Here is a 23,894-nt window from a genome sequence, read left to right on the forward strand (position 1 = left end):
TACTCTTGCCAAATATTCATAGTCTGAACCTAATCATGGGAAACAACAGACAAAACCAAATTTAGCAAAATCTTCAAAAGTATCAAGATCATGAAAAACAAAAAACTAAAGCATGCTATCAGATTAGAGGAGAGGAAAGAGATGACAACTAAATGTAATGTACAGACCTTGAAAATTCTTCTTTCGCTGTAACAGAATTGTGGAGATAACTGGAGAAAATTGAATTAGGTCCATAAATTAAGTAATAGTATTTTATCAATGTTTAATTTCCTGATTTGGTAAACTGAACCTTGGCTAGGCGAGAAAATATTCTCGTTTTTAAGAAACGCACACTTCAGCACTTATAAGTAAAGGGCTATCAAGGTTAATGTTAAGGAGAAAAAATGACAGAGAGCAAGAGAGAATGATAAAGCATTACATAAAATGTTGCCATCTGGGGAATATGGGTGAAAGGCATACAGGAATTAATTCTTTGTACTATTTTTGCAACTTTACTGTTATTCTGAAATTGTTTAAAAATAAAGATTTCTTAAAAAAAAAAAAAAAAGCTCCAACAATATACCTCCTACCAGAACCTTAGTACCAAAGGCAGTTACAATATTAAAAGGTTATTTTATAAATATCTACAAGCCCAAACTGATATAAATACATAACTGAATAAACAACAGAAAAGGTCAACTTTGTTCTACAAAAGAACTCCAAATAATAAAAGAAGAATAAGGGAAATAGAAAATCATTGTTAGAATACTAGATAAGTACCACAGGCAAAACTGACTAATGAACTGAAAATTAGTGATTGAAATTTTAAACAGAAACAGGATATTAACATAACTTCAAAGTAGCTCTCTTCTAAACTTTATTAATTTGGGGGTGATTTTAACATATGTCCTCAAAGTTTTTGACACCCCTCCTTCCAAGAACTAGAACTTAATTCTCCAGCCCATGTGTATACTGGACTCCGCGACCGGTAGCTAGTAAACAGAGCATGGAGAGTATGGAGTACTGAGTATGGAGAATGGAGAGAGACAGAACAACAGTGGAGAAACCTGGCTGACCCCACCTTAACCAAGTCATCAAGGGGAACATCAGCAGTCATAAGCGAGGCTGACGTCTATCATGTGCTCTCTGCTATGATGTGATGCGGGCACTTCACCTTGGTCGCATCTTCCCCAAATCCATAGCCCCAGTCTAACCATTACAGAAACATCAAACTCAACTTGAGAAACATTCTACAAAATCAGCAGCACTCATCAAAATCATCGAGGAAAGACTGGTAGACTGTCAAAGACTGGAGAAGACTAGGGCGATGTGACAACAAAATGCAATGTGGCAACCTAGACTGTGCCCTCAAACAGAAAATGGCCATCAGTGGAAAGGCCAGTGAAGCCCAAATCAGTGCAGTTTGGCCTGTGAGCACTATGCTAATGTTAATCTCCTGGTTTTGATAAACGGCCTGGTAAGTTTACTTACCCTATTTTCACTCAAAGGAATCTGAGATAAGAAGTATACAAGAACTCTCTATATTATCTTTGAAACTCTTCTGTAAACCTAAAATAATTTCAACAAAAAGTGTAAAAATGAAGTAACCAATTTTTTAAGATTATTTTGTAAATTAGAGTACACTTCAAATTAAAGCTGAACCATTAAACTCAATTTCTAAACCCACTTATTGCATGAATAAACTCAATTTCAATTAAGTCAGTTTGTGATAAGAGTATATTACTACTTGCTCTTTGCATTTAATGATTTTTGGAGGGGAATAGCAAAGAATGGAAGATAACATTTGAGGGAAACTATTTGCATTTGGTAAACAAGCTTGTAGAAGCTTTAGGGAAATAACTGGAAAAGACTAGCAAAACAGAATGAAGATAAATTTAAAAGATTAAAGTTATCATACTAACAGTATCCTAGAAACAAAGGGGAAATCTAGAAGGTTCCTTTGAGAAGGATAACAATGGCAACAATACAAAGGACCAAAAGAGGCAAGGAAAGAGTTAAGGGCTATCACAAGAGTTAAGGGCTATCTACCTATACTAGAGGTTCCCAAGTTTTCTGGGTTTACAAGGTCCTTACTGTATCAGTAATGTTTTCACAGGCCAAAAGAAATACCTAACCATTCTGCTTAAACAGTCAGGTCCAAACAGCTTAAGAAGGATATATGTCCTAACAACTTGTGTTGAGCAAAGCAAACAACATTAGAATCAGGTTGGACACTACCTTCTTCCTGTTTCACATAAATTTTCTCATGGTACTCGCTTTTTGTCACAACAAAACTCAAAAACTCAGCTTTGTAAAAATATGGTAACACTGAAAGGAATATATAAATCTAATTTTCAAAATGAACTACCTCAAGCTTGTACTTTGCGTGGTTTCCAACAGATGCTGCTGTATTTCCCTCAACATTCTTAAGCATCTCTTGGCAATACCTGTGAGTTCTCTGCTGTGCTTTCGAGGCTCCTCAGTGCACAGTTTGAGTACCATGCACCCTGGTAAAAGATGATAAAGGATGTTACCAAGGCAGTGGCAATAGAAAAACAAGTGAGAATTAAGGAATACTAGAGGGAAAAAAAAGAAAAAGGCAGCAGCTCTAGGTATGGCACCTCCAAGTATAACAGTTTGGGTACTTCAAAGCATCAAAACTTTTCTTCAAAAGAAAAAAAAATCATTCTGGGACTTCCCTGGTGGTCCAGTGGCTAAGACTCCAGGATCCCAACGCAGAGGGCCCAAGCTTCTATCCCACACGCCTCAACTAGAGATCCTATATGCTACAACTAAGACCCAGTGTGCATGTCTGTTAGTCTCTTAGTCACGTCCGACTCTTTGCGACCCTATGGACTGCAGTCCACCAGGCTCCTCTGTCCATGGGATTTCCCAGGCTAGAATACTGGAGTGGGTTGCCATTTCCTTCTCCAAAGACCCAGTACAGTCAAATAAATAAATAAATATATCCTACCTTTAGCTATCCCCAGCAGTCCTTGTTTCTAAGGAAGAGAACAAACTATGCAGTCTTTTTTTTAATGAATCAATGAACTTGTTCAAACATTTATATTAATCTGACAGCTTTATATGTGGCACAGCTAAAGTACATCACTCTCATTTTTAACACACACACGCACGTATTATAAAACAGCTGAATCAAAGGAAAAAAATTGAATTCAAATCTTCAACTTAATAACTTCTGGAATACCAATAAGAACTGCCACCTAATATCTGCCAAATCCCTGAGGAAAAATCAAATGCGGTAGTCATAAAACCTGACTTGTTGATCTTAGGCAATTGAGGAACTTCTGAAATGACAGACTTGCCAGCACTCTTCCAGACCTACAGAATTAGAGGACTGTCAAGACCAGTGGTCATGGTATGGATGTGAGAGTTGGACTGCGAAGAAAGCTGACCGCCGAAGAATTGATGCTTTTGAACTGTGGTGTTGGAGAAGACTCTTGAGAGTCCCTTGGACTGCAAGGAGGTCCAACCAGTTCATTCTGAAGGAGATGAGCCCTGGGATTTCTTTGGAAGGAATGATGCTAAAGCTAAAACTCCAATACTTTGGCCACCTCATGCAAAAAGTTGACTCATTGGAAAAGACTCTGATGCTGGGAGGGATTGGGGGCAGGAGGAGAAGGGGACGACAGAGGAGGAGATGGCTAGATGGCATCACCGACTTGATGGACATGAGTTTGAGTGAACTCCAGGAGTTGGTGATGGACAGGAAAGCCTGGCGTGCTGTGATTCATGGGGTCGCAAAGAGTCAGACACAACTGAGCAACTGAACTGAAGACCACAAAAATCTCTATGTTTGCAGAGTGCTCCAGCAATTCTGAAATCAGTCAGTTTTGAGAGGAAATGGCTAAAACAGTCCTGTCCAACAAAACTTTTTTTGATGATGGAAATTTTCCATATTTGCACTATCCAATATAGTAGCCCCTAGCCACATGTGGCCAGGGAGCACTTGAAACGTGGCTACTCTGACTGAGGAGTTGAATTTGTAATTTAAATTTAGATGGAAGTAGCCACAAGTGGTTACCGGCTTCTGAATGGTACAGCATAGAACCTGATTATTTCTCTTAAATATTCATTCTTCTAAATTTTCTGAGGTTCATCCTTGATTTAAACTAGATGATCAGAAAACAAGGCTGCTCAGCCATATTCTCTCATAAAGGGTCTTACAAAGGATCCTTATAAACATTATCCAATTTAACAGTCTGAGCAGTCAGAGACTTTCTACTGTAGTTTGAGACTTAATTCAATGTCATACCTTTTTTTCATAATAAAAATTCTGCTTTAAGTTCTAAGAAACATCTTCATTGGATCATAGAGAAAGCAAGGAAATTTTTTTTAAAAAATCTACTTCTGCTTCATTGACTATAAAAAACTATGGAAAATTCTTTTTTTTTTTAAATTAATTAATTTATTTTTTTAATTTTAAAATCTTTAATTCTTACATGCGTTCCCAAACATGACCCCCGCTCCCACCTCCCTCCCCACAACATCTCTCTGGGTCATCCCCATGCACCAGCCCCAAGCATGCTGCACCCTACGTCAGACATGGACTGGCGATTCAATTCTTACATGATAGTATACATGTTAGAATTCCCATTCTCCCAAATCATCCCACCCTCTCCCTCTCCCTCTGAGACCAAAAGTAAAACTATGGAAAATTCTTAAAGAGATGGTAATACCAGATCACTTTACCTGTCTCCTGAGAAACCTGTATGCAGGTCAAGAAGCAACAGTTAGAACCTTACATAGAACAACTGACTGGTTCAAAATTGGGAAAGGAGTATGTCAAAGTTGTATATTGTCACCCTGTTTATTCAACTTACATGCAGAATTCTGGGCTGGATGAACCACAAGCTGGAATCAAGATTGCTGGGAGAAATACCAACAATCTCAGATATGCAGATGATACTCTAAGGGCAGAAAGTGAAAGGGAACTAAATAGCTTCTTGATGAGGTTGAAAGAGGACAGTGAAAAAGCTGGCTTGAATCTCAACATACAAAAAAGGAAGATTATGGCATCTGGTCCCATACTTCATGGCAAATAGCTGGGAAAAATTAGAAGCAGTGATAGATTTTCTTGGGGCTCCAAAATCACTGCAGATGGTAACTGCAGCTATGAAATTAAAAGACACTTGCTCCTTGGAAGAAAAGCTAGGACAAACCTACACAGCATATCAAAAAGCAGAGACGACATTTTGCTGACACAGGTCTGTATGGTCAAAGCCATGATTTCTTTCCGTAGACATGTATGGATATGAGAGCTGGACCATAAGAGCTGAGGAAGGAAGAATTGATGCTTTTGAACTGTGGTGCTAGAGAAGACTCTTGAGAGTCCCTTGGACTGCACAGAGTTTAAGCCAGTCAATCCTAAAGGAAATCAATCCTGAATAATCATTGGAAGGACTGATACTGAAGCTGAAACTCCAATATTTTGGCCACCTGATACAAAGAGCCAACTCATTGGAAAAGATCCCAATGCTGGGAAAGACTGAAGGCAAAAGGAGAAGAGAGCAGCACAGGGTGAGATGGTTAGACAGCATCACCAACTCAATGGGCATGAATTTGAGCAAACTCTGGGAGACAGTGAAGGACAAGGAAGCCTGGTGTACTGCAGTCCATGGGGTTGCAAAGAGTTGGATACAACGTAGTGACTGAACAACAAAAACAAAAGTCTCTGCAAATGATTTTGAGTATCTTCTTTAGCCAGAAGCAATACTCAGTGAGCCAATGTGCTTCCCTTTTCGCCACAGCTGACAGAAAACTCAGAACCAAGTCCAGCGTCCAGTGGTAGCTCCTAAGTGCCTAGTAACATGTACTCTCTGCTCCTCTAAGACTATCTCTGTTCTAACTATAACCCTAAATTAGTCAACAAACTCTTTTGGATATTGTCAGAGTATCAACTTTTAAGTGATAAACTCTGTATTAAAGTCAATCTTTTGTTGTTGTTATTGAAGCAACAAAGCCAATTTTTAGAAGTGTTTTTTAAGAAGCATTTCAATAATAACAACACCAGGATTAATAACATCAGGAAACTTTTTAATAGATCAAACTAACCAAAGAAATTTTTTAGGTGTCTATCAGCAAGGCTGCCTAAAAATATCACTATAAGAGTGAAAAATAAGACACATGTATGGCATTCTGCAGTAATTTTACTGTCCCCATTTCACAAACTCAGTTCCACTTCTTTAAAAAAATAAGCAGAATATGAACATCTCTACTGAACATTCAGTTTAAAATGCTTGTACATTTTTTCTCTTTAGCACACTGGACTATTTTTACAACATGCAGTGAACTACTTCAGTGACTCTTTTGTTGAAATTTTCCACAAAATTAGAACACATTGATGCACCAATAGCACATTTCTAGAAATGCCTAATTTTAAGTTCCCTGAGCATCCAATTACAAAACTAGTGTGAAACTAAACTAAATCATAAGTGCAGAACATCTTCACATAATCCCTTAAAATTCATTTTAAAAACATACTACCAAAAGACATAATCTATTTCATGGGGTCATTATAAAAGTGATGGTAGAGGAAAAAAAATTTAAAGAAAATTGTCATAAAGAAATATATCCTAAAAAAAAAAAAGAAAGAAATATATCCTAAATATCATGAATCGTCACTATCATGGACGGTCAGACAGACAGACACACACACGTATGCTGGCAAGTTAATTCTACTCTGAAGGAACCAAGTTCCCTTAAGCCATGTTCTTTAGCCAAAAATCACTTACTTTAAGTGATTATCAAAAAAAAAAGTTATAAAACTATATGAACCCATTTTGCTCCAGGAGCAAAAATATGTAGTTCCTTTCCCCTAGAAGCCAAATATTGTCAGAACATAGTTCATTTCAGCACAGTGCTTCTGCTATCATGCTCCTTGGTTTACACCTCTCAGGTCACTCGAGCTTCTGTGCTAGTTCATCTTCCTCAAACACTCTTAAATCTTCAAGTCATACTTTCAGTCGTCTTCTCGATTACCCTACTCGTTTTCTCTAGATGGTTCTTTTCACCATGTATTGCTTAAATAATTGGATAAAGATAATAGGCAACATTTACTGAGTGCTTACTGTATGTCAGGCACTGTTCTAACCACTTTACAAGTATTCTCTCTAATCATCAAAACAACTCTATGCTGGAAGCACTGTTATTACCATTACCATGTTACAGATGAGTTACTAAGAGATTGAGTAATTTGCCCAAGGCCACACTCAGAAAACACATGTTATTTATCCATACACAGATCTGAATGCTCCTCAAAGCTATTCTAAAGTTTCTTCCATAGGGCTGGAGAGCAGGCACAATGGGCTCTCCTCTATTGCTTATGCAGTCAAGACTATAGTAAGATTAAATTAATAGTTTGGAGGTTGGGCAGACAGAAAATGAAAAGCTACCAGACTCTAGATTCCACAAACATTAGCTGTAACTAATGATTAGGAGTAACTCCAAAGATTTAGAGCAGAATAAGCTTTCTTAAAGGACCAGATAATAAACATTTCCAACTGCAGTGACAGTCTATGTAACAACTACTCAACTCTGCCATTTAGTATGACAGCAGCCATAGATAATAAACAAATGGACATGGGCATATTCTAATAAAACTTTACTTACAAAAGAGGCAACCTGGATGAGGCCAAAGTAGCCAATGACTAGAGGCATACTGAGTCTGGTGTAAAGACAACTGTGATATAAGCACTACAATATCCAACTACAGCATAAGGACAATCCACTATTTTCCTTAAACCATCACAACTGAGTTTTGTACAACTGAACTTCACATAAAATAAGCACTTAAAATCTCAATAAAATACTGCACATAATCCAGTTTTTTAAAAAAAAATCAGCCCATGAAACACTAAAATAAAATTAGTAACAAAGTAACAACTCAACTTATTCTCTATTAAAATTACATCTGGGTTTCCCAGGGTAGTAAAGAATCCACTTGCCAATGCAGGAGAAGCGGGTTTTAATTCCTGGGTTGAGAAGATCCCCTGGAGAAGGGAATGGCAACCCACTGCAGCATTCTAGCCTGGAGAATCCCGTGGACAAAGGAACCTGGAGGGGCTACAGTCCATAGGGTCTCAAAAGAGTCAAACACAACTTAGTGACTAAACAACAACAAAATTACATCTACCTCTGACGATTCATCAAGTGGAAAAGAAGACTTATTTTTGTTTCAAAGAATAAGGTTTAAAATCCACATAAACTTGTCATAGAAAGTTTCAAAAAGTAAAACTTTTTGCTCCACCCCTCCCCTCATTCACTAAGATTTCAGCACTTGACTCCCTGTCTTAACCATTTCTCTTCCAATTATTCTCAGCGTCTCAGCAATTTCAAGAGCCACATAATTTATCCCTTAGCCTCTAAATTCCCTAATTGCCCTCTTCACTGCTAAAATTCGTTTCCTCCATTCCATCTCAACCATCAACTACTATGGTCACACCCTAACAGCTACAAGTCTTTAAAGAGGAATGAAAGCCCCCCAGGGTACTGATACAAAAAGATGACCTATTTTACTTAAATTTATTTTAAAGAAAGAAAGAGAAATTAAGGTATACTCATATTTAACATACAAAGCATATTAACTAAAAACACACTTAAGTTGTGTGCTTATTTTTTTAACTAATACGCAAAGGAACCCGCCACCTATATATTGTCATTACTATTAACCACATCCTCCAAAATCAAGCATCTCACTCTCTCACCTCCCAGTTTTCCAGCTCATTCACTGATATCCCAATCCCAACAACTACTGAATCTTTTTAACATCTCACAGTTTTTATCCTCTTCACTTCTCTATTGACCAGCCTATCTCTTATGTCATTTTCCTCCTCTTCTATCCTGTACTTCATCACTATAACCACTCCCCATGCATTCACTCCTAATTTCCTTGCCCTTCTTTTCCTCTGTTATATATTCCTGACATAACCCATCCCTGGTTAAATCCAAGTCTGCCTATTCCATGCTTGCATCCAAGTACTGAACATAACATAACTGAATTAAAATATGCAAACCTGCTGGTGCATTCACTTTAAATTAACGACCACAATGTTAAGAACACCCTCAGCACTACCAAGTAATCCTTCAACATTTTCCTATTCAATACATTCTTGTTTTAACAATTTCAGACCTTCTCTCCTGTTAATCCTTCAATAACTTTCTGTTACCTCCCCCTTGGATGATGACCCCTAATATTATTTCCCTAAGAAAACAGAAGCCAACAGAACATCTACATCCTCCCCCACCAAATCTACCAACATAAATGCTTCTCATCCGTGTACTCTGCTTCCCTCCTTGTAACAATGAATTGTCCCTGATTCTACAAGTTCAGGGATTCTCTGTAGCTCAGACTGTAAAGGATCTGCCTGCAATGCAGAAGACCCCGGATCAATCCCTGGGTCGAGAAGATCCCCTGGAGATGGAAATGGCAACCCACTCGAGTATTCTTGCCTGGAGAATTCCATGGACAGAGGAGCCTGGCAGGCTACAGTCCATGGGGTCGCAAAGAGTCAGACACGACTGAGCAACTGACACACACACTACTTAAGTTCAGCCTTTCCATTTGTGTACTGGATCCTGTTCCCTTCCTCTCTTTCTCCTGAAGTTACTTCCTCTTCCAGCACATCATCACTTTTTCCTTCTTTACCAACTATTTCCATCAGCATTAAAACATGCTGCAATATCTTCCATGTGAAAGGTACACCTTGACCTCCTGTCCCTCTCCAGGTACTCCAGTTCTCCATTTTGTAGCAAAATTTTCCAACAAAATTATCTATACTGACTCTGTATCCACCTCCTTTCCTCTAACTCAATTTAATTATGCTTTCAGCCTCATCATTCCACCCAACATGAAGTGAAAGTTGCTCAGTTGTGTCCGATTCTTTGAGGCCCCATGGACTAGACAGTCCATGGAATTCTCCAGGCCAGGATACTGGAGTAGGTAGCCTTTCCCTTCTCCAGGGGATCTTCCCAACCCAGGGATCAAACCTAGGTCTCACACATTGCAGGTGGATTCTTCACCAGCTGAGCTACCACGGAAGATCCAAACCGCTCCTCAATGTCATCAACTCTTTCCAACTTGCAAATCCAGTGGTAATCTGGCTCAAACTCTCAAAAGTATTTGACACGGTGAACCACTCTTCTGGTACATTTTGCACTTCATTCCTTGGAAAGCACACACTCCTAATTTCTCTCCTACCTCACTACTGATTGTTTTCAGTCTCCTTTGCTGGTTCTTCCTCTTCCTCCCCTCCTCTATATGTTGAAATGTCCCAAGGCTCAGACCTCAGTTCTCTTAATCTCTATGAGCATCACAGAAAATTGCCTATAGCCCTTTAGTTATAAATTCTATCTGTAAACTATGAGACTCTGACCTCTTCTCTCCCCTGAGCTCAAGATTCTTAAATTAACTGCCTAATTAAAATCTTCAGCTGGATGTCCCAAGCTTTAAGAAAGCAAAGCCAATTCTTGATTTCTCCTACACAACAAACTTTCTCCTCCTGGGTGTTCCCCATTCCTGTAATTAGTATTACATTCACCTGGTTGCTCAGGCCAAAACCCTAGTCATTAGCGATCTCTCACTTTACATATCTAATCCATCATTAACTCCTGTCAACTACACCTTCAAGAAATCTATTTCTAGTCACATGGGTTAATACTGTTGTCAAAACTTATTGCACTATATACTTTAAATGAATGCATCTTATTTATGTAAAAGTGTAAGCTATACCTCAATAAAGTGTGGTAGGAGCATGTCTATGTGTTCCCAACATACATCCAGTCATTTCTCACCACCTCCACCACGACCTCTGCTCCTTGGATTACTACAATAGTATCTTAGCTTCTATTTTTACTCAGAATATTTCACATTTCACAAAGTATCCAGAATAGTCTTTTTAAAATGTAAATCATATTACTTTCCCGCTCAAACCTCTCCAATGGCTTCCTATCACACTTAAAATCCAAAAGCCTTACCATGACCTCAAGACCACATGTGACCTAACCCCTACCTACTCAATCCTCACCTGTTACCATTTTACACCTTGTTCTACTGTGCTGCAGACACACCAACCTTCCAGATACTCTTAAAACACACCAAGCTTGTTTTCAATTATTATTTTTTAATGTATTTCGAAAGTATGTTCTTTATATCAAGGCAAATGTTCCTCTAATTCATTCCATTAAAGCAACAGAGAAATGCTTAAGTCACCCAAAGAAGTGGATTTGAATAAGTACTTATTAATATAACTTGGCCTCTATAAACTCAAGTTAATATTCACAGTGCATGTAGCATTCTAATGTCCAACTGGAAAACTAACTTGGGATCAGTTACAGAGGGCCTGGAACATCAGATTAAGGAGTTCATATTTTATCCAACAGGCTAGCGTCACACACTTAAGCTCTGGAAAAAGCTACTTTTTCACTTTTCAAATCCTGAGGTCACAGCTGTGCAAAAACTTGTGGAATAATGGAGAAAATGAGGGGTTACTTTCAGGGATATAAACCCCTTTTTGTACCTCTAGAATTCTGAACCATGTGATTGTGTCACCTATTTTAAAAATAAATTATAATTAAAACTATATTTAAAAATAAGAAAAAGGAATTCTTACATGACAGAAAAACCAGAAACCAATATATGTATGCCTTTTGGGGAAAAGTTTATGGTACTTTAAATACTTTTTAAAAACTCACATAGAAGAAATATAAAAAACAGATAAAATATGTTCACATATATAGACGATACAGAGATATACACAGAAAATATAATACATGCTCATAATAGTTCTCATCAAGTATTAGGGAGCTCCTATTGGAACTGAGTTCTGTAAAATAAATGATCATAACCACAACTTGCCAACTTTCAAGTAGTTTCCTTAAACAGCTGAATAGCCATTGAGAGCTCATATAAGACTTCTCTCAGGAATCTAAAGACCTGCAGGTGATATTTTTTAAAAAGAAGAATAGGAAAAGAAACAAACCAAGAGAGGAAAGACAGCTAGTCTTTGTCACAGAGTCATCTCTAGTGGCCAGTCTCACCACTTGCCAACAGCTACATCAGTTAAGTGAGATTAATAATTAAATGACTTGGGGACAACAATAAGAGAAGGGGAATATAAACACTTAACATCTTCAAATTTACTGGAGCCTCTACCTGGTTATGGAGTGATGAGGAACAAGACTTAACAGTATCCTCTCAGATGAATAGAAGTCTTTCTGGTTTTTGTTCCTGACATAACTTCTAGAGCCACATCAAGAAAGAATTATGTTAGACACTGTTGACAAAGTGCAACAGTGCATTTGTCACAACAAATGCAACAAAGTTAGACACCATGTTGGGCAAATGCAAAATACTGTAAGACAGCAACAAAGAAAAGTATAAGAAAGCAGAAACCCCAAACCCCCTAAATAGAATCCATCCTTTGATCAAGGGTAAAACGCCGTGAGTTTGCTCATGGCCTAGATCTTAAAGATGGCTTCCTGAAACCCCCTACCTTCATCCTGTTACCTATCACGCCCAGGTTCATAACCTACAGCCATAACAAGAGAACATGGAAAACATTTCTCCTCTCCTTAATCATAGAAATAACATGCTCTTCCTAGGAAAACATATCCTGATTTCCACTAACCTCTTCCATCAACACACTATGCCCTTCTTGAATCCTGAAGTTTCATCTTCGTTCCCTTGAGTTTCAAATTCATGCAGAAATCAGTATACTTTATCCTGAAGTCATGAATGGGCACTTAGGCTGAAAACATTATTTTAAAATACTGTTTCTTAAACTTTAATATGCATGGTATAAAGAAAGTGAAAGTTGTTCAATCATGTCTGACTCTTTGCAACTAGAGAGTCCATGGAATTCTCCAGGCCAGAATACTGAAATGGGTAGCCTTTTCCTTCTCCAGGGGATCTTCCCAACCCAGGAATCAAATCCAGATTTCTCAAATTGCAGGCGGATTCTTTACCAGCTGAACCACAAGAGAAGCCCAAGAATACTGGAGTGGGTAGCCTTTTCCTTCTCCAGGGAATCTTCCCGATCCAAGAATCAAATCGGGGTCTCCTGCATTGCAGGCAGATTCTTTACCAACTGAGGTATCAGGGAAGCCACAGTATAGATCTCATTAAAATGAGGATCCTGATTCAGTAAGTCTAGGGCAAGGCCTGAGGGACAGCAGTTCTAACAGATTCATTCCCAGCCTTTGCAAATTCTCCTGTTTCTCAGAAAACACTTGGAGTAGCAAAGTTCTAAAAGGTATGGCACATGTATACATAGTTTACTTACAAAGGCACAATACTAATGGAATGCTGGCTGTTCTTTTTATAGTTTATTCCTTCTTCTCTAATGTATATTAGATCATTTTCTTATCCTCTCAACACCTGCAATTTATCTTCAAAGCCTCTTTCCCTTTACTCAATTGGCATCTATAAATTTCCTTCCTCTTTTATTTTTCCATACCCTCAAAACAATACCTAAAATGTATACGTAACTGAAAAAATGCATGTTCTTACTATGTGTACAAGTCTATTTTTATTCGTATGTCCTTTAAATAGATTCTAATTCAGCATACATATTCAGTAATTTAAAAATTCTTGCAAGCATGAGGCATGAAAAATTCTTGCAAAATGAAGTATGAAAAATTAAAAAAGAGAGCTACAGGATTTAAGTATAGAAATTTGGCCTAACCTCTATTTATCACAAGGACCTTATGCAAAGTAAAGCAAAAAGAATATTAACTAAAAACTTATTACAACAAATTTTTATATAATGAAAAGATTTTAAAGCTCTATTTAAGGATCCACTTATACATAAAATTCCAGTACATCAAACAAATGTATTATTCTTTGGGCACTGTCACCTTGTTAACTTTAAACTGTATTTTTAAATGAGATGGGGGAAAATGGAACATATTTAGAACTACACATCTAAAAATTTTACAATATCCAAATGCTTCTTATGTTAAGGCCAGACCTTATCATAAAGATCTAATTTAATAGGTATACCATAATGTCCAAGCCTAAAAGTAATTGAGTCATCTATTCATAAATAATCAAGTTAAATTTCATTCTTGGCTTTTACCTTGTGACACATTAACAGTAACATACATATTTCTCAAGGAAAAATAAAATCAAGGAATGAGACAGACTATGGGGAAGAAACACATGTTGTGAATAAAGAATCACCTGATATGTTCTATTTCCCTTAAGAAAAGAGATTCAAATTTAACCATCTTACAGTTGATGCCCCCAGTATAAGACCAAGTTGAGAGTAACTTGTAATCAGGAACTTCCTCATGTATTTCCTAGTTGAGTTAGTAGTACACTAGTCCTCCAAGCCAGAAACTTGGGCGTCAACTCAGACCTTTCCCTCTCCTTCGTCCTCATCCTTTTCAGACCCATACTGAAATGACCATTAAGTATTATCCATTTTGTGTCCTAAGTGTCCCTCTACTCTATTCTCCCCACTTTCTCTGCCACTGCCTTAGTCTAAGCCTCTTCTCTCACCTTACCCATTGCAATAGCTACCCTACTGTCACAGCCTCCACTTACCCTTTCCACTATGATCCTTACCTCACACTGTCATCCAAATGATTTTCCAGAATGAAAATCTAAAGTCAGGATTCCCTGGTGACTCAGATGGTAAAGAATCCACCTGTAACGCAGAGACCCAGGTTCAACCCCTGGGTTAGGAATATCCTCTGGAGAAGGGACCAGCTACCCATTCCAGTATTCTCCCCTGGAGAATTCCATGGACAGAGGAGCCTGGCGGGCTACACTCCATCGGTTCGCAAAGAGATGGACAGGACCGAGTCACTAACACTTTCACTTTTCTTCAAACCTAAAGTCTCTTCTGCTCAAAACCTTTTAGTATCTCTCCATCACCCACAGAATAAAGTCCAAGGCATGTATAACAACACTTCACCGCTGCCTGCCTCTAAAACTGCACTCCTCCCACTTTAAGGCCCATCGTAGTCCAGTTACACTGCATGAACTTCCGGCATACCACACACCTCCATGCTTTTGCATAAGCAGTTGCTTCATCTAGAATATCCTTCATTTCTTCCCCTTTAGCTTCCTGGCCAATTATTATGAACCTTTCAAAACTCAGCTCAGCTCCCAGAAAGTCATCCCATACCCTGCTGCTGCTGCTGCTAAGTCACTTCAGCTGTGTCCAACTCTGTGCGACCCCACAGACGGCAGCCCATCAGGCTCTCCCGTCCCTGGGATTCTCCAGGCAAGAACACTGGAGTGGGTTGCCATTTCCTTCTCCAATGCATGAACCCTTAAAGAGTTATTTCCTTCTCTGCTAACTTTGTAAGTAAAAACGGCATTTGTTGAGCATTTACTATGTGCCTGACATTGTTCCAAGCATTTTACATGTCTTAACTCTTTTAATCTTCACAATAACCCTTTCTGTGAAGTGATACCATTATTACCTTTCTCAATATGAAAATTATCTCAGAGGAGTAAATAACCTGTCCCCAAGAATATCTGTTAGGGGATGGAGATAGATTAAGATCCCTACATCTATCCCTACATTATATTATTGCACCTATCACAGAGACTTTATTTACATGACCTGTCATTGCCCTAGACTCCTTGAGGGTGAACGCCTTGAGGGTGGGGATTATTTCATATTCAACTCTAAAGCTACCTACCTATAAAGTAGGTAATCAGTACATGCACTTCCTGAGTTGCACATAACATTTTAACAAGTTTAAGAGAAAAGTATTTGGAAACTAGTTTCCAAATAAATATTCAGATATGCTTTAAGAGTTCTAGAGTAGAGCAAGTTGTTTTTCATCTTATAAAAAGAAAAATTAATACAGACATGATATTACAGTCTGTGTGAACAATGAAATGGACTTATTTTTGCAGTAATACTGCTTAATCACCACAATAAATCAAAACCCAAAGTACCATTTTCTTAAGATTAACTTTTTTCCTCTAATAAGAATAGTAGTAGTTTAGTCTCTATGTCATGTCTGACTTTTTTGTGACTCCATGGACTGTAGCCTGCCAGGCTTCTCTGTCCATGGGATTCTCCAGGCAAGAATACTGGAGTGGGTGGCCATTTCCTTCTCGAGGGGATCTTCCTGACCCAGGGATCGAACCCAGGTCTCCTGCATTGTAGGCAGATTCTTTACCAGCTGAGCTCCAAGGGAAGCCCAATAAGAATTCTTCTTGCTTATCATTCAGGGCAGTGACAAGAATGCCCTAAGTTTACTTTGCTCAAGTGAAAGCAGAAAATCATAGACCAGCACTACTAATTGCTTCCTTAAGTCTGGCCAAGAAATGTATCTCATTAGGCAATTAAAATAAAATACAGTTGCCTGACTAAGCATATAACAAAAGAATTTCTAAGGTTGTATGGACTAGCATTCTATTAATCAGATAATGAAAAATTCTTTATTTTAAGCAAAAGAAAAAAAAAATCAGCACCACCCTACAAGAATAGATTTCTGTATTAAAACTCTATTGAAACATAGACATGTGTGTTAATCAAAATATATGCATGTGTTTGCAATATTTCAATAGCCATTTTTACATCTCCTTAAAATTATAAAAATCAAAGTTATCCTAACACTTATGATGCAAGACCTCAAGACCAAGTCTGCTGTACTTAGTGTGCTCTCATAGTAACAGTCCTCTGAGCCACACTGAAGTGCAGTAATGAAAACCCACAGGAATGGTACCAGCAGCAACAGTGCACACCATAGTACTTGTGAGAGTCATCTGCACCCCGCCCAGCTTTTACACACTTGTGCACTGCAGAAAGGTAAATCTGCTGTCAGAAGCAGCAGAGTTTAGGCCACAGCACAGCAAACTCTACACCCAGGCGCTCTTACCATTTCTTGGTACATTCAACCATCAGTTCCTGGTAGGAGGCCACAAACTGGAACTTGGATGCGTGTTTTCCCACACGCTGTAGTCTCTTCCAAACTGAAGCCATGATGATCAGTCAAAACAGTGGAGCAGTTCTCGGTTAGCAACACAGCAGCTTTAACAAAGCAGAAGGCCCAAAGCAAAGGAGCTTTGCATGTATGTCTGTACTTTAAAAAACTCAACTACAACTTGAAATGGTGTTTGGGGTCCATAAAGTCTTCTCCCTGTTTCACAGGGTAAATCCCATCCTAGATGAATGGCCCAGTCAAGAAGAGTATGACACACATGACAGGATGAGTGAGAGGAGGTTCCCTCATGGAGACATCACCATTCCACCTCGGGGGCTATATGATATGTATTCTGGAGGACTGAAAAGCAAAACAAAGAGAAAAAATATGAGAAGTGAAGCAGAAGAAGTGATTAACCACCCACGTCAGATAACACTGCAACAGACAACCCCAGTTCTCCAGCATGTTTTTCAAACAATGAAACAAAACACTAACCTCAAAAGCCAGTAACGTCAAGGATGCAAGACACCAAGGAAGAAATTACAACTCACACCACAGACGTGGAGCAACACATCAGGTAATCAGCATCAACAACAACTGAGAGGCGAAAGCCGGGGCCCTACCTCCTTCTCCTAGCATCACAGGAGGGCGAGCAGAGCGGGAAAGTCTAGAGATGCTGCTTAATGTCCACCGCCGTCAGAGGAAGGAGTGGAGTATTTTAAAATAAACTTTATTTTTCAGGTGATAATTAATAGCTCTGAGTCCTAAAATAAGTACGTGGAGCAAATTAAGGAGAGGGGAAGAATGCTGCTGCTGAGTCGGAGGGAGAAACGGATGGGAAAAGAGGAGTGGAGGGAAATCTCAAGAGAGAGAGAGGGCAGTGTCCCGGCTCCAGGCCACTTGGGCTCTCATTCACCTTCGCTGCCAACCGGAGGGAAATGGAAACTCTTGCCTGGGCGTGAAGCAGTGACCAAAGGGGCAAGTGCACGGTGCGGGGTGCGGTGCCTCCCTCCCCCATCCTTAGGGAATAGTCCGCCGGAGCCTCCTCTCCTCCCGCACACAGCCCAGACCCCTGCCCCCAGCGGAGGCAGGCGGTGGCTCGGCCGCAGTCCCTGTCACCCAGGCGATGCCAGAAGACCCCAGCCCGGTACCCGAGCCCCGGCCCCGCAGCACGTCCACTCCCGCCCCCTCCTCACACCTCTAATCCCGCTGTCGGGCTGAGTCTGGCCCGGTTCCCTCCTCAGCGCCGCTCCTCCGTCGCCGCCGCAGGAGAAGCCGCCGCCGCCGCCACCGAGTCCTCCATCCCCGCTGGAGCCACATGGAACAGCCGAGCCAGCCGCGGCGCTCCCGGGAGCCGGGGTCTGCAGCCCCTCAGGCGGACAGCGCGCCTCACGCCCGCCCCCTCCCGGACGCAGTAGCCCCGCGACCGTCCCCCACCCTACAAAACCCTGCCAGAGACGCCGCTCAGCGCCCAGCACCCCCTCCCCCGCCTTCCTCCTCCGCCACCATCATCATTACCTCCCCCGCCGCACCTCTCACACTAACCCTACCCACGGCGGCTCAACCTCCGTCCGCCCCGCCGCCATTGGCTGGGCCCTGCGCTTGCCCTGCCCACCTCGGCGACCGGGCCTTTGAGGGGTAGGGGCCACTCATTGGCCGATCCGGGTGCCCATCACAGAGCTCCACCCCCTAGTTCTGGAGGTGTTTTTCCGCCAGGCGGAACGCAGCGTACAATCTACCCTTCTTTTAAAAAAAAAAAAAAATTGGAACCCTCCACGGACAATCCCTCCCATTCCTCTGATTGGCTTCAAGAGGGAAGAGCTAGGTGGGAGGAGTAAAGAGTGTTTATAGTGATGTGGAAGGTGGTTGCTGAAGGTGGATGTCGGTCAAAGGTGCTAGGCGGGGTTTATAGCTGGAGTCAGAGCAGAGCCCGGGACTGGCTTCGCTGCTGCTGTGAGCTGTGGAGCTGCTGTGGTTTTCTCTCCTGTTCTCGCCTATCCCCACCCTAGGCGTTGGGTGTGCCCTCTCTGCCACTAGCTGCTAGGGTGTTTGCGCACACAGCCTTGGTTTAACCTGTGATTTTTCCTCTGACCAACTGTAATGACCTGGCCAAGCCCCTACCAAACATTCTATCTGTGGTCCTTAATGAACCAAATTCAATAACCAAAAGTGAAATAGCTCAGTCGTGTCGGACTCTGCGACCCCGTAGACTAGCCTGCCAGGCTCTTCCGTCCATGGGATTCTCCAGGCAAGAATACTGGAGTGGGTTGCCATTTCCTTCTCCAGGATACCTTCCCGACCCAGGGATCAAACCCGGGTCTTCAGCAATGCAGGGAGACTCTTTACCCTCTGAGCCACCTGAGATACAAAATGTTCACGGTACGATTTCTTCTTGTTATAATTCTTAAACGTTTATATGAATCCTAGTTTATCCTCTTAGCTATCGATCTTTTCCCCTCTGTTAGGAATTATAGATGAGTTTCGGAGGGTTAACATATAAAAAGAGTGGTTATGGGCAAAGGAGAGGATGAAATAACCTAAAAAGAGTGTGAGGGCAGGGGCATTTAACCTTGTAAAAGGAGCCAAGGACCCTTTTGAGAACGATAATGAAAGGTATATATATTATACCGAGGAGAACTAGGTCCTATCCTAAGACAAAAATTTGCTTTCAATTTTAGGTAGTCCACAGACCTCTGGTTTAGAGAAAGAAGACAAAGAATGAACTTTAGGAGGAATCTCAACATTTGAGGAAGAAGTAAAGTGGGAAGGAGACAGGAGGGAATGGTCAGAGAAGTAGCAGCACCCTACAAGCAATGAGTCAATTGAGAAAAAGAGAGGGAAACTAACATATGAAAAGAAAACAAGCAAGATGAGTCCTGGAAATAGAGCACATTCTTAATCTTACTAAGGATAGAGAGCAGGATGTGTGGACACAACGGCTTGAAAGGTGTTACCATCTAGGGAAGGATTCTTTAAGGTCAGGAAGGCAGCAGTGATGGGTGAGAGAGCTGAGCTCATCTGTAGCCATGGGGAGGCAAGAGAAAAGAGACACTGAAGAATCAGCAGAAATTGGGAGACAGAGAAGGCTTGAATCCAGTATCTAATTCCATTTCCATTTGCAATAAAGAAAGTGATCTAATAATACTACAAGAACACAGTGTACATTTTACAGAAAAGGGCATAGATATTACTTATTTTGCTATAGTCTTAATTTTAAAATATGAAATAACCATAATAATAGCCATAATAATTATATTGATTCTGATTTTGTGTACATCTTAAAGTTCTCTCGTGTCCTTCCTGAGTGGCTTACTAAATCACTGTAACCTACATCTATTATGATCTCATATAGTGATATATTCTGCATCATTAACAGACTCTAAGTGTATGGATTTTTTAATGGCTAATTTATAGAAATGGTCATAACCTATTTTAATCTGTAGTGTCCTTCAGGAACAACCCACATGATAATCAAGAGGGGTTTGCATCCTATTTTTACTATTATTCTTCAGAAATTCTCAGACTTTCTCACGTCGTTATTCTGGTTTCTTTTAATACTCTTTCCCTTCCTAAAAAGGAAGAGGGGACTTCCTTGGTAGTCCAGTGGTTAAGACTTCATGCTGCCAATGCAAGGGGCACAGGTTTGATCCGGAAGAAAAAAAAGTGCACACACAAACTATTTTTTAAAAAAGGAGGAGTATGTAGGACCCTACGGAATCTTTCTCAAGTTGTTGAAAACTTCAGGAAACTAAGAAAGAGTTTCTTAAGTGATAATTCTTTTTAGGGGAAGTATTTCTCTTGGATATAAACTCTTCTTTTTCATTCTAGCTGCAAAAGTAGCTAAGAAGAGCCCAAGTTTAGAAATGGAGGAATTAAAAACAGACCTTAACCCTGTTGCTAAGCTCAAGTTCATAGGCTCCTGGAGACTCCACAGAGTAGCTACTTCTTCCCTCATGACTTTTTTTTTTTTTTTAAATAACCTGTCTGCTAACTAAATTTATCGGAGAACCTTAAATATAGAATATTTTAAGATCTTTCTATCCACTTAGCTGATAGGGAATAGCAACTGAGTATTGATCACATGAAATGTTATTAATGGCACATAAAAGGTATAGTCCCTGCTCTCAAAGAATTTTCAGAAACAGATGTTCAATATACATGCAGGAAATTAACACAAATCACTTCACCTCTCTGAGTCCCAGTTTCTTATTCTGTCAAACAAATCATCACGCTTCCTTTCTGGGATGTTGAGATAAGTATGTAATGGAAGATGGAAGATAAGTATGTAAAGTGCCTGACATACAGTAAACAGTCAATAAATAGCAATTAATAATGTACATCATTGTGTGTGTTAGCAAACAGAGTCTAACATAATACATAATAAACATCAAAACTTGACCTTCAAGAATAACTTGGGCACTACTTAGTTGTTACCAAACATCGCTACCTCAAGGAATAGCAAATCTCAAAATAAACTACTTTCAACATTATTTGTCTTCCATTAAACTCAGTGATTACCTAGAGTGGAACACCAATAACCTATGTATACTCAGAATTTTTCAATAATTACTAAGAATTCACTTAGCCCCAACCCCCATGACCACTTTCCATGCGATATATCATCTGAGATCTTTTGTCATTCTAGAAATTACCCTTTTCTTAAGGTTCTCATTTCTCCTACCTACCAGTATGTACCAATAAGTACATCCTACTGACCCTCCCCCCTCCCAAACTGTGTTTCTGCCTTTTTCTAAACCCCTATTAACTCAGGTCTTGATTTATCATCTCCTTCCATCCCAGGCTTAATCTGCATGTAATACACCTGTGGATATAAGTAACTTTAATTGTCTTGTCCATTTGACCCAGGTGTTGACTGCAAAATGTTATAGCTGTTTTACTTAAAAGATTCAACATTTAAAATAATTTCTATATTGCCTTTAAATATCACCAAGCTTGCAGTGAAAATAGAATATAAAAAAAGGAAAATACCACCCCAAAATTTCAAATCCTCTGTGCCATGACAGTTTTGAAATGATAGAAATTTTTTTCATTGAAGCAGCTTTGCCAGTTAACCACCTAAATGGAGATTCTAGTCTATGAAGTGCAACCATAGGCTTGAATTATTATCATCTCTGGTAATAAAATTCTTATCCTTGGGTTTTACAGTTTTTGCAGTAAAAAATTGTCAGAGGTATTATTGCAGGATTTAACTACTAATAGAACTTATCTGTGCCTTAGTCATAGTAATAAGATTTACCTGCAACAATAGCACTGCACTGCAGATTTTTGCATTGTGTTTTCCAGTTACCATAGCAGCTATACAATACACAACAATATTACTGCCATTTTTAACTGCTAATACAATTACTATTTCTTTTATGCCCATAACAAACAAACTTCTGACAATCCTACAGCAATATTTATATCCTTAAAAAGCTCACTGTGGCAGGCTAATACTTTTGAAATATTAACTGAAGTTTTTGTAGTAGTTGTTTTTCCAAGTATTCTTTTTATCCTGTGGCCTTTCTCCTCCCATACCCCACCCAAAGATACCTTCAGCATCATGTTAGTGTTAGTCGCTCACTTGTGTCCAACTGTTGTGATCCCATGGACTGTAGCCTGCCAGGCTGCCCTGTCCGTGGATTCTCCAGGCAAGAGTACTAGAGTGGGTAGCCATTCCTTTCTGTAAGGCCGGACCCCTGAGGCCATGATGGGCCGCCCCTCCTCTCCTTCCTGCAAGCGAGGGGAAGTCCCTAATGGAAGGCGCCTCCCAGATCCCGGGGACCAATGACAGCACACTTCACCAGCTAAAGCCGCCCCACCCCAGCCACGCAGAAGGATCTGTCAGCCCGCGACGCCTCGGCCTGGCGACCTATCCGAACCCCCGTCCATCTAGCCTGACCATCCCTCCCAACGAACATATAAAAACCACCCCCAACACAGTCCCGTTTGGCTCGGACTTCCTCTACCTGCCTCGTTCGGGTCCAGGAACCCCGCCTGGGAGCGCTTTGCCATTAAAAAGCCTGTTAGACACTCTTTTGGTATCCTGGTCTTTTACCTAACACTTTCTCCAGGGGGATCTTCCCAACCCAGGGATCAAACCCGAATCTCCCGCATTGCAGGCAGATTCTTTACCGTCTGAGCCAGAAGCCCCATATCTACCGTCAGATAGACTGGGTTTTGCTTATTGTTTCAGGAAAGTGATACAACAGAATATAAAGAAACAAGGAATTTCTCCTTGTTTTTGAGTTTTGAAACCCAAACCCTTTGGGGGTAATGAAATATATCCAATTAGAGACCTATACTGTTCAATATGATAACCTATAGCTATATGTGACTACTGAACATTTGAAATGTGGCTAGTTGAAATTGAGATGTGCTGTGGGTATAAAATACACACCAATTTCAAAGACTTAGTATGTACAAATGAAGAGGATATATCTTATTTAAAAGTTTTCTATTGACTGCCTGTTGAAATAATATTTTAATGTATTGGATAAAAAAAGACATTAAAAATTAATTTCATTCATTACTCTTTTAATGTGGCTACTGGAAAAATTTTAATTATACATGTGGCTTTCCTTATTTTCCTGTTGGACCATGCTGGTATATACAATAGTATAACTTCCTTGCCTAGAAATAAGAAATGGATTTCCTGGACTGGAATGGGATTAAGAAGTTGGCTGGAAAGTAATGAGAGGCTACATGCTGGTGGGTCCCAGAGAGCAGAACTCACTGCTCTCTTCTCACTCTATTCTGTCAGAAGCCTTTGGCAGGATCTATCTATAGGAACTGAGAGCCAAGAGAGATAATTTCCATTCATTTTATTTGTTAGAGCCCAGGGAGGTGGCAAGACCCTAAGATAAGAAAAGGCTGGGTCGTGTGTCCAGTCCAGCCAAGACCAATTCAATAGCATTTTTTGTGCTGAATGAAATGTTCTATACATGAGTATCCAATACAGTAGCTTCTAGCCACTAGGACTATTGAGGAAAACCGCTAGGGCT

At 40.0% G+C, this 23,894-nt stretch overlaps 1 protein-coding gene across 24 annotated transcripts in view; it reads right to left on the reverse strand.

Annotated features, from left to right (window-relative positions):
• The window catches only part of EHBP1 (EH domain binding protein 1), a 356,949-nt gene extending 334,301 nt beyond the window's left edge, over positions 1-22,648 (reverse strand). For 7 of the 24 annotated variants that reach the window (XM_060412058.1, XM_060412051.1, XM_060412055.1 and 4 more), the window contains exons 1-2: positions 18,409-18,494; positions 16,846-17,250 (exon numbers count right to left, since the gene is read on the reverse strand). In XM_060412058.1, the coding sequence (XP_060268041.1) occupies positions 16,846-16,949 (104 nt within the window). In that variant the 5' untranslated portion in view covers positions 16,950-17,250; positions 18,409-18,494. Of the gene's footprint in view, positions 1-16,845; positions 17,251-17,513; positions 18,495-22,443 lie in introns of those variants that run through there. The other 17 variants (XM_060412052.1, XM_027966709.2, XM_027966707.2 and 14 more) reach the window with 3 other exon arrangements.
• Between the last annotated feature and the right edge of the window lie 1,246 nt (positions 22,649-23,894).

Source organism: Ovis aries, chromosome 3 (genome assembly GCF_016772045.2).
Source record: "Ovis aries strain OAR_USU_Benz2616 breed Rambouillet chromosome 3, ARS-UI_Ramb_v3.0, whole genome shotgun sequence".
Lineage (NCBI taxonomy): Eukaryota > Metazoa > Chordata > Mammalia > Artiodactyla > Bovidae > Ovis > Ovis aries.